The 12,295-nt window shown below is 38.2% G+C and overlaps 1 protein-coding gene across 1 annotated transcript in view; it reads right to left on the reverse strand.

Moving 5' to 3' along the window:
- Positions 1-12,295, reverse strand: part of CSMD3 (CUB and Sushi multiple domains 3) — a 650,552-nt gene that overhangs the window by 58,186 nt on the left and 580,071 nt on the right. Inside the window, exons 55-58 of the mRNA XM_044421466.1 lie at positions 10,401-10,574; positions 7,612-7,797; positions 4,487-4,660; positions 1,027-1,209 (exon numbers count right to left, since the gene is read on the reverse strand). Coding sequence (XP_044277401.1) covers positions 1,027-1,209; positions 4,487-4,660; positions 7,612-7,797; positions 10,401-10,574 — 717 coding nt within the window. The remainder of the gene's footprint in view (positions 1-1,026; positions 1,210-4,486; positions 4,661-7,611; positions 7,798-10,400; positions 10,575-12,295) is intronic.

A 12,295-nucleotide genomic window follows, 5' to 3' on the forward strand; every position in this document is an offset into this window, starting at 1 on the left:
TGCCAACAAAAGTGTGTATAGTCAAGGCTATGGTTTTCCCAGTTGCAATGTATGGCTATGAAAGCTGGACCATAAGGAAGGCTGAGCACCAAAGGATGGAGGCCTTTGAATTGTGGTGCTGGAGGAGACTCCTGCGAGTCCCTTGGACTGCAAGGCAATCCAACCAGTCAGTCCTAGAGGAGATCAACCCTGACTGCTCTTTAGAAGGCCAGATCCTGAAGATGAAACTCAAATACTTTGGCCACCTAATGAGAAAGAAGGACTCCCTGGAGAAGAGCCTAATGCTGGGAACAATAAATGGCAAAAGAAGAACGGGACGGCAGAGAATGAGGTGGCTAGATAGAGTCACTGAAGCAGCTGGTGTGAGCTTAAGTGGACTCTGGGGGATGGTGAAAGATAGGAAGGCCTGGAGGAATGTTGTCCATGGAGTCGCAATGGGTCGGACATGACTTTGCAACTAACAACAACAAGAAGACTAACTGGAGAAGCTCTTTACTACTAAGCCAAAACCACTAATTAAGAGGATCTTGTATTGTCATAAATATCCTTTGTGTTTCTTAAAAATTATGTCCTATTCGACCTGGAGAACTGTGCATTTTCCCCTCCATCATGCAGATAACTTCCAAGGTGAACTGGGTTCTGCCTCCAGAAATCCTGTGGCCTGGGATTCCTGGATTCCCTCAACTGTTCTGTCACAAAGAACTTGGTTCATATGATTCTTCTTCTCATTTTGGATGGAAGAAGTTGGGTAAACCGGTCAATCAAGGGACTGAGTCCTTATCCAGATAGACCAGTTCTACTTGGAAGTTCTCTGAGTGGTAGACAGGAGGGAGTTATAATGCTCATCCATTTTCAATACAATGAGCAAGTGCATCAGTGTGTGACAGTACAATAACCATAGAAAAAATAAGAAAATAATGAAATACAATTCACTCGTCTACAGTAAATGGACTTCTCTAAACCAGTATGATCCCTTTAGCCATCTGGCTGTTAAGGACTATTATAATAAATCTAAGTATAATGTACCTTTACATTCTGGTTGTCTTCCTGTCCAGCTTCCATTTGCCAGACATGTTCTTTCCTCTGATCCATGAAGGATGTAACCAAGCTCACAAGAAAACTGAACAACACTTTTAATTCTAAAATTACTTTCTTCTCTAGAACCATGGCCTGGTATTCCTGGATCCCCACAAGATCCTGTCGTGTCACCTAGAATTTATGGTACAAATATTATTTAGGGACATTAAAAAGTGACAGGTTACACTGTTCTTTTAAGTTGGTATGACTTCTGAAATTTGTCCAGATATAAATGCATGAGTATCCATAGCTAATTTAATGATAGAAGAATTGCAATTAATGCACTATGAATAATACTTAGAAGGCCTTATGGGAATTTTACGCAGGGTATCCACTTGAAGTAACATAACTAGTGGTCCCACAAAAATTCCAGCTGGGTTGTATCAGATACCTTAAACAGTGCGCTTAAGCAAGCAATGCAACTAGATGCTTAAATGTAAAAGTGTGCTTAAAGAAGAAATAGAATCAAACGGTTCCGTTTCTACAAAGTAATGCATAAAATACAGAAGTGCAGCCTATTGTAGAATATGAATTATAAATTCAGTTGATGGCTGGGATAAAACAGATCCAAGTTACATGCCAAGCCAGTCCTTTGAAGAAGACCCAAACATTTTCAATCACCATAGATCAGCCATCATGTAAATCATGCAATACAACAGAAGAGTAAGGTTATGCTAACTTTTAGTGCAGATGCACTGCATAAAAGTCTGAAACTCATTTGGATGCTTCGAGCAGGTAATCTGTTATAATTAGTATAAAGGAAGACAAAAAAGAATCATCTGCACAATGTCTTATTGGGCTCCAAGTATGAGTCATAAGCAAAGATCCCACCGATACCAATTGTATTCACTCTTTCATAAATATTCATATTTATCAACATCTGGGTGTCTTTGACACTTAAATGGTGATGCACAATAGTTCTACATGATTAGAATATAGTTCAGTCATTGGGATAGTAAACTGGGCTGTTTTCATGTTATTTGAATGTGTCTTAAGGTCTATCAGCAGCAAAAGTATCCTGGAAGCTGTAATAGCTGCTTCTGTCTTGAACCGATGGATCTGTTCAAACAGCCATTCCTTGAGTGGAGGAAAATTATCACCATATCACTCTCTTCTCTTCCACGTGTATATGCTGCAAGGGCTGAACATGCATTCTTACTTTTTAAGATCCCATGTTCCTGGGTGCAGAAGAATGCTTGTTTTCTAGCAATGTTCTGAATATAAACTTGCAGTTTGACTATCTAGTTGTGCCTTCATGAAGCATTACTTCAAAACAGGCCTAGATGTTGCAGAACCCATGCTGTGGAAGCAATTCCATACTTGGTCCCTTGTGACTAAGCCCCATTAAACTCACAGGGGCTTACATTTGACTAGATTGTGTTGCCAGTCTCTGGTATTTCAACACTGATTTATTATTGCTTAAAGCATGTGTACCCCCTCTGAAGAATCTAGCAAACATGATTAAAAGAGAAGAGGAAAATCCATACATAGATTCATCAGCAGCATTAGCAGCTTACACCATGGTCCACTGAACAGCAAAATGCCTATAAATACTCCTCTTGTAAACAATTCAGATCCTAAATCCTTGCTAGGAAATAGCTCAGTGCAGAAGCTACAGACCTATAAATGTTCAAGCGTGGGCCACTACCTCATGTTCTCACACCCCATTCCTCCACCTTTTTCCTACACAAATTCTTCTCACCTCTGTCAGTGTCAACTGTGTGGCAGCATTGTGTTTGCTCAGATATCAAGCATGGTCAAGGTTTGCATGGATTCACTTTTAACCACATCTGAAATCAGTATTTCAAATTGCTTTGCAAATTCTGGTTAAAACTAAAGCTGATTAAGATGGCTCTTCTCTGCCACTACCCTAACATCAAGACCATGGAATAGGTGACAGACTACCCTTCCTAGACAACAGAAATTGGACAAGGCCATTTTTATTACCACTAAATCCATTCATCCCACACTAGAGCTATGGCAGCAGGAAAACCAGCTCAGTATCAGAGCAAAGGAGACTAGCATTTAGAGATCCAAATGCCTATTGTCTGCCATGCACTCCCTGAGAAAGTAATCTGTCATTTTATACTTCCAAGCCAGTTAAGGAAGGTCTTCCTGCTAGTCATATTTAATGAACAGATTTATGTCTGCCCTTTATAACTATGCTGTAGATCATCCCATGCAAAGGGAATATTTCACAAGGACCATATGACTGATGCTTTTCAAAGACCCAAGCCCTAACATTTAAGTTACTTTCAACACAATAAAAGTAATGATCCCAGAGCGGGTGACTACTGGTTAGTAAAAATCCAAATGAGAAGTTTGAGCGAATGCATAGAATATCAGTTCTTTATTATTTGTTGTTATGTGAGTTTGGGAAGTTAGTGGAATACATATAAAAATGACTAGGGCAGTGTTTAGAATGTCACATAATTCTTACCTGTTAAAGATACATTGTAGATTCCTAATCACACCTTCATGATGTAATTAGGGGCATGAGACAAACATTCTTGGAAGGGCAATATCTGGTGGATAGCTAAATTCTGATCTGTATATTAATCCAAGAGGTACAGCTTATGTTATTGCAAATAGGGTTTTGGAATCACAGGATCATAGTGTAATAGAGTTGGAAGGGCCAGAATGTCAGTGGGTCCAATCTCTTGCTATTGCAGGAAAGGTTTAATTCCTAAAGTACCCTAGTTTGAAAAATGTATCCTACAATCTACTGCTATCAATTTTTGGTTTTGGACTTTCAGTTATCATCCTGGCTTGCTATCCCACATTCTGGTGTGAGTTTTAAGGTAGATAGTACTTTAGAGCAGGAGAAAATTTGTGACCCACGGGTCATGTTGGAATGATCTCCCCTCATCCTCACTGTTGACTATTCTATCTAGGGGAGCTGCAGTCCAAAAACATCTCTAGGGTCACAAATTGTCCACTCCAGTTTGCCCATGTCACTGAAAGTCCCACTCCATATAACAGTACTCTGATAAAGTTATGGATTTATTCAAAATGAACATATTACATTTAGGCAGGACAATGATACAAAGCAGTCATTCTTCTTCATAGACCAAATCAAATAAAGAGAAAGAAATATTGATGCAGAAATACTCCATACGGAATTCAACACCCATCTCAATAATATGTAAATAGCATAGATATAAATATTCATCACCAGGTGGTAAACTTTCCTATCTCACTGACCATTTATCCTTCATGTTAAATATTATTGGAAACCTTCCATTCCCATTCTTGGTATTATTTGTGGAATGTATGCTTTGGCTGAAGCGATATCTTGTAATATTTGGTTTAATTTTCAAGTTACTGGAAGGCAAATAGGTTCCGGCCACAAGTAAGTCAGGGTTAGAATTGGTTTCAAAAGCACATTCACATACTTCAAAAGTGGTACCTGAGCAATGAGGCATAGCTCCACTCCAATGTCCATTCAATTGACATGTCCGAGATGAGTGGCCTATTAGTGACCGTCTTCCTGTACAAGAATAACGAACAGTCGATCCAAATGTATATTTATCTCCAGACAGGATTGCATTTGGAGGAATGCCAGGATGACCACAGTCAATCACTACGATGCATAAATATTGGAGATAAAAATTACATTAGAACCACCATTCTAATTCTTCAATTTTCTACCGGCACCATAGTTTGTAAGCTTTAGTAATGAATCAAAATATGAATAGTATCTCTATACCTGAATTTCATATAAATGATAAACACACACACACACACGCACACACACACAGATCCATGCATAAGAATCATTGTATGGTGATGAACATCCATGTACATGCACCATCATATATCTGACATGGCTAAAGTGGTAAAGTCAGAAAGCATAATATATATTTTAAGATTTTTTATTAATAAGCCATATAACATGAAGTTGCTCTCACAAGATTTCCTGTACTTCTGAACACATGCAGAGGATTCCAGTTTTATTTAACTGAGAGACAATCAGAATAGATTCCGTTGCCATCTTTTGTAATTACCAGTTGACTTAACATCCTTCTCTCTCTCTCAAATGCACTTCTTTAAAAACCGGGCATTATGAAGGATGTAATCCAGTATATATTTAGGCAGAAAAAAGGTCTACAGATTCCAAACTACCTCAGTGGGTGCTGTATTTAAAGAAGTATCTATTTAAGACAACAGGTATGCTGCTATGTGTAGAAAGGGAATAGTATGGCTTTCTAATGTCATATACTGTTACTTCATTTTCACAAGAGGAAAAAGGTGGGATATAAATGCAATATAATATATAGTGTTAAAAGAAAAAGGATGAAGCAGTATTTCAATGGATGAGTAAACAGTTCCAGGAGATTATCTGAACAAGTTTGATATAGACCTAAAATAAACATGCAGGCACACCATAATATGTGGATTACTCTAGCACCTTTCAACATACTTCCTTGGAGATAAGAGCTCATCGTTCTAATTCAAGAGAACAAACAAAAAAGGCAACCAGAATTTCCATCTCAATGTCAAATTGTGTGTGTTTTAGCTGCAATGGGAGTGAGCTAGTTGTAACTAGAAGGAAATATGTCATGGTAAGTTTATTTTCACAAACTCAGTATTTAAATGCCTTTCCCAGTGTTATGCCTTTTTTAAAGGTAATGAGTGAGTCCTATGAAAGTAATAGCACTGCTTCTCTGCTTAGGGCAACAGGCACTTATTCAGTGAGGACAAAGGAGATAAAAAGGATGGAGCTTTTGCTCTACACTGACGATGTATGCTGAAAGAGAGAAAGGGAGTGTGGGGGAGAAAGATCACCCTGTATACCTGAAGTGTTGAAAAGAAGCAAAGATATTGCTGGGATATGGAATAGGACATAATTTTAAGCCAAGTTTAATTGCATATGCTTTCTCTGCCAGACCAAAGAGTTTTCATGGGTTATTAGTAATACACAAAAGAAACGCCTTCTACTGCCAGTCAGTCATGAAGAAGAATAAAAGTGTTGCAAGCCAGAGACCATTACAAGTAAATCACTGGCATTGATATGCTGGACATTGTGAATAGTCAAGATGTGGCAGGCAGTCACTGCAGCTTATCATGATGTCTGAACCAAGTGAAGGTGGGTTATTGCCATGGTTAACAAACCGCCCACAACCCAGAGGCTGTTTTCAGCTTGGAGATAGTTTGTTAACCCTGTCAAGTACAGACATCATGTTAAGTTTCCTGCTGTGGCTTTAATACTCACAATGGCCATTGGCACTCATCACAAGCTTAATGTGGCTTAATATGTCATGGTGGGCAGCATGGATCATGCTAACTGGCCCTTTGTCTAGGACTCTGAATGCCTCAACTTATTGCTAGGAAGGAAGGAATTTACTCAGGAATTTCAGTAGGCCAAGTAGGGTTTTCCATGAATGCAGCCAGAACCATCTAGGTAGAGATGCACTCATACGGTCCCCAGTGGAACCTCTCTGTGGGAAGCAACTTCTGTTGCACCCTTGTTAATGGTGGTCAGAGTGGGTTAGGACTGTTCTGCACTGAACCATGCAATCATGTCTGAAATAACTCTATTCATAGGAAAAAACCAACAAGTGGATAATGTCTTTAAAACTAGCCATCTTTTATTGTTTATTTAAAATAATTCTGAATGTGAAAATATCTTTCCTGTAGTATACATGGTTAATGAATACATACTTTGGAAAGGTAGGCAATTGAATATCAATTTTCCCAATTAGGATGTATTCAAATTGTAATAGAAACAAAAACAAATATAAAGTTTACAAGAACATTTTCTCTAAGAAGGAACTATAGCCGTAATGTATAAATAGTTGTCCATGTATTTTAGGAAAAGAAAATCATGCATATTTTGTGGCACTGGAGAAAAGACCAGAGGCAGAGGGATTACAGTGAAGGCTATGTCATGAGATAAAGTTTGTACAGACAGAAGAAAATGGCAGTCCTTTTCCAATTTCCTACCAAGTGAATACATCTTTGTAGGAAAATACTCTATAGGAACCCTATCACTGCATGTGAATATTTCATTTACCTATTTTCCTGCATGTACAGATGTTGGGAAAGTGCTTGTGGCTAGTCATGATAGAGCTGATTCCAAATTGTGGCTTAGAGATACAGACATGAATGAGGAAGCCCTTGCTTTGAATGGACTGTGTCACCTTACCTAAGATAGCTTCTGTATAGCCTGAAGTGACTGATCATGCCTAATCTTGGAAGCAGGGTCAGGCTGGTTGGAATCTGAATGGGAGACTTGGGACCTGCACTGAGCAGGCAGTTGGACTGGATGGCCTGCCAGGCCCCTTCCAAGTGTATGATTCTAAGATTCTATCGTCCTCATTGTAACTAAGAGCAATATGGGGATCACTGGCTTACTTCAAGGTGATTGGTGTTAGGATTACACCAACAGAAGTGAATAGCTTTGAGTGCTTGAAAACAACACCCAAATGTTATGTACTACTATTACTATTAATATTTGTATTACCGATGATGGATGATGATGATGATGGTGATGGAGAAAAAGAAGAAGAATACATATTTTAAAATACTTACTAATGCATTCTGGCAAAGGTTTGTCCCAGTGACCATTTGGCTGGCAGACCAAAATTGAAGATCCAAATAAAAAATATCCAGGATTGCAGTCATAAAAAACTACTGTACCATAGGTGAAGTTTCCATGTTCAATTTTACTTTCTCTTATAGAATTTGCAGGGATTCCTGGATCAGAACAGTTGACCACTGAACAAAAAAGAGTAAACACTATCTTACTTAACAACACTATTGAAATATGCATAGTTCCAGAAATTTCATATAAGTGAATTTGATTTTCTAGAAAGAAATATAGATATTAATGTCTGTGGCACTTCTCATTGACTGAGTAATTGTAAGTAATACCGTACATGAGAGAATGTGGTAAAAATCTGAATGTATGCAGTTCCAGGGAATCTACAGAAGAAAGGCTGAATCTATATGGGTTCACATCTGCTTGTAGATTCTAACTTTAAGGAATTAACTAAGTATCAACTTTCAGTATCCCTCTACTTTAATCACAGATATTACAATAGTTCCCAGTTTCATAATCTCCTAATGAGAGACACCTAGATCAGTAGGTGTAAAATGCAATAAATAAAATAAATGAGACTATGCAAACCTTCCTGTGAACAAGCCAAATTAAGCACATTGGGATTCACTTGCAAGTGACCATTCACAGGTTTGCACAGTAATAGCACATAATATTTATTGAGCAATTACTCCAGAACTGTTTTGTATCCAGTAATTAGATAGAAGGCCTTCAATTTATGGCAGCTATGCTTTACAGCTTGCCCCCTATCAACATGACCTAGCAAATTATCTGTGGGACATTCTGAACATATCTGTGCCTCTGTTCTGCACAATGACACCTTTGCCAGAAATGCCCTAATTCATACGGTCCAGTTGTGTAGTCCAACTCATGATTTTGCTGGGATTGACATCTGATTCTCCCACAGCCTCAAGTATAATTTACATAAAGGCTGTGTCAATCATGTATGACTTTGGGTTGTATTACAGTGCAATCATATGCCTTTCTATTGAGAAGCAGCTCACTGGGCCGAATCCAAAACCACATTGTACTTCTGCTCATTCCAATGCACCCAGAAGAGCAACTGCTACCATAACAGGAAGCTAGTCAGCCCCAAAACAACCATAGAAACAAACAGAAACATTTAGTTCTAGAACAGGACATGTCAGCTGGACTGCCTTCTGCAAGCGCTGCCAATCTGACCTGTTCTGGAAACAACATTTTTGCTCATTTTCCATTGCTTTGAGAATCACAAACTTCCCCTTGTACTAATAGTGAGCTTTCGCTAGGGTGTGGATTTGATGTACACTGCCCTTTAAGGTCAATGATGCGCATTCACAGACAAGTGAGGATAGTATTGCAAACTTAATCACTGCTTTCCCTTGACACACACAAGTGTGTGGCAGTAAAGAGCAGCTAGAACAGGTTCTCATTCACAAATATTTTGAAGGGAAGACTGGTAATAAGGCACTCATGTGCTTTCATGCTTAATACAATCTGTGAGTATTTTCTACACACATAGTTGTCCATTAGCAAAATTAGTCTTTTTTTTTCCTTTTTAAGTGAAACACACAAACACAATATGTTTCATGTGATATACTGATAGATCTTTCATACCCAATATGGTCAAATCTTTACATTTTATTTTGAAGTGGGTTGTTGGCAGCATTCAAACATGAAGCTTAAATCATTGGACTGCCTCAAGTGGAATGTCTATCACTTTTTAATCTGGGTAGCAAGCAGATGATTTTATCCACAAATGGAAAAGTGGGGGGAACAGGAATGAATAGCAATGATTTTGAGGAAATGTTCCAGAAACAAGATGAAGTATATTAGATAAAAGAGAAATGGTGGGAAATGGTGCTTTACACACTGCCTTTAGCAAGGATTTTTTCCCAACTCTTTGAGTAATTTTTCTCATTATGAAAGTTGCTATGCTTTCTCCCCTGCAACTGTGCCAGGAACCTAGCAGAAGGCATACATTTCACTTTGATATAAAACAACTTGCAGCCTTGCAGTTTTTTGAGAAGTTTGCTAGTTTTCAACAGGAAATAACAAATCCTGATTAATTTCAACATTAGCCGATGTAAATGCCATAGTCTTCAAAGCTATATCTAGGATCTGGTGCCTCTAAGGGAAACGGGGGAGACCTGATTGGCTGAACTTTTAGCCATTTGGTTGTTGGAATCTACTGGAAAATATTATTGAAAATGCCATGGCTGCCTAAGCTTTTCAAAAAAGTAGCACCAATATTGGGACTCTGACCTATAGGGCAAACAAGTTTATACTATTATAAAAGATTTGTCCAGTGCTCTGAAGTGATTTGTCATCATTAGATTAAAATATCAACCAATATTTATAATAGAATTGGGTGTGTGTTGAAGTTGCCTTTTTTCCTAAAACATCTTGAAGATAAACTTTATAGAGCACATAATCCAGCAGATCAGTTGAAACAAAATCTTCCCCTGAAAAAAAGCAAGCAAATTAAATAAAATAATGGTGAAATGCAATTTACATCACATATATTCTATTCCACATTGTAACAGAGCTTTTGGTTTTATGATATTCTTACCTGAAGGAAAAACATGATCTGCAGAAAAGTATATTATTTTTGAACCCACAGCAAGTGCCTTAAAGTTTTAAAGGAAGCTTACTTATTTCAAATATTAGGTTTGCTTCTTTTTGAAGGTCTTTAGCACAGACATTAATTTTATTGCAGTAATTCCCCCATGCAAACCACACGCCCCTTCAAAACATTGCGCTAATTTATTTTCAATATTACCTCTGCATATGGGTGGTGGATGGCTCCATTGTCTGTTTGCCTGGCACTGGGCTTTTGTTGGACCTTGCATGACATAACCCGTGTTACAAGAGAAAGTCACAACATCATTGAAATTAAAACCGTTTCCACTTGTTCGTCCATATATTGGACTGCCAGGATGACCACAGCTAACAGCTAACATCAGAAAAAAAGAATGGAAAGAGCACATTGTTATCACATGTTATTAGACTGAGTAATTTGTAATATTTTTGATTAAGTATCAAAGACATTCTAGTCCTCTCCCTCCTTTTGAGATTCTTGGAAGAGTGCAGATGACTTTGGGATAGGAGGTGCTAAGAGCAACCATGTGCCAGGCAAAGCAGTAGTTACAAAACATTTTGAAATAACCTAATTTGTAGCGATTCAAGTCCTTTAGAAGTTTAGAGTAATATTAGGAAATTATTTCCCAAATTAGGAACAAAATAGGAAACAATAAGGTTGCATCCAGCCTTCCTAAATTTTCATCCAGCAACATTTTTACTTTAGAACTGGGAACATGTGCCAGACATTCTTCATAAAAATTAAAGATCTGATTAGTGTATTACCTGCCTGGAATACATGTACCATTGCATTGATTTCAGTAGTACCATCTAACTGTTGGTTTCATTTTACAGTTTAGTGGTTAACAAAACTGAGTATACTTTCATCTGATTAATAGGTTGGATCCTGAAGTCCTGTGATATTTTTTTTTTTGCAACCCAAGAAAAGATATACTGAAATATTCATACTGAAAAATACTGAAATATTCATCATTGCAAACTAAACTATAGGCTTAAACTCTAATATTCAATAATGCGCAAGGTATTACAAAGTCTTGCAAAGTATTTTCATTTGAAATTATTATTACATTATGGAACTGTATATACCAGGCATCTTTTTCTCCTACAAAAAACCCAAGGCAGCTTTCATATCCTCTTCCACTCCCTTTTATCCTCACATCAACAACATTGTGTGGTGTGTTTAGGGAGAGAGTTAGTGCCTAGCCCAAAGTCTTCCAGTGCACTGTCTGGCTGAGTGAGAACTAGAAACCAGATCTCCAGTCTTAATACCACACCACACTGATGACATTGCAGTGACAACTTCTAGAAACCTTTTAAATCTTACAACTAGTTTGTTCAGGACAATTGCAAAATTTGAAAAGATAAACGTAGGGCTAGGAAGCTAACAGTGCTTGAAAACTGGTTTATGGCTTTTTAATGGTGAAGCTGGTGGCATTGAAAGAATGGCCAATTCACTGTTCCATCCTTGCTCTCCAAAGCAAGGTGATCAAAGACTGGTGAAACAAGAATTAGTGGATATCAGTCAACTTATTTATTTCTTTATTTATTTAAAACATTTTTATGTCGCCCTCATCACAACAAAGCCTCGGGGTGGCTTACAATAAGAACAAAATATAACAACTTGTACAATAAAAATATTAAAACCCGGTGCATCTCGGCTTAAAAGATTTAGAATCCTATAAATAACCAATAAATTAACAATTAAAATAAGTTTTAAATAAAAAGGTCTTAGCTTGGCACCGAAAAACAAATAACAACAGCGCCGGGCGGACCTCTCTGGGGAGCGCACTCCATAGATGGGGCGCCACCACAGAGAAAGCCCTCCTCCGGGTACTCACCCTCCTAATATCATTCACAGATGGTTCCCGGAGAAGGGCATCTGTTGCTGATCTCAAGGGGCGGGAGGGCATATATGGGCGCAAGCGTTCCTTTAGATATCCAGGTCCCAAGCCGTTTAGGGCTTTATAGGTCATAACCAACACCTTGAACTGGGCCCGGACTTCAATCGGGAGCCAGTGAGCTGACGGAGAACTGGGGTTATATGAGAACAACACCCAGTTCCCGTCAGCAACCTGG

This window comes from Varanus komodoensis, unplaced genomic scaffold, assembly GCF_004798865.1.
Source record: "Varanus komodoensis strain SLA01 unplaced genomic scaffold, ASM479886v1 scaffold12, whole genome shotgun sequence".
Lineage (NCBI taxonomy): Eukaryota > Metazoa > Chordata > Lepidosauria > Squamata > Varanidae > Varanus > Varanus komodoensis.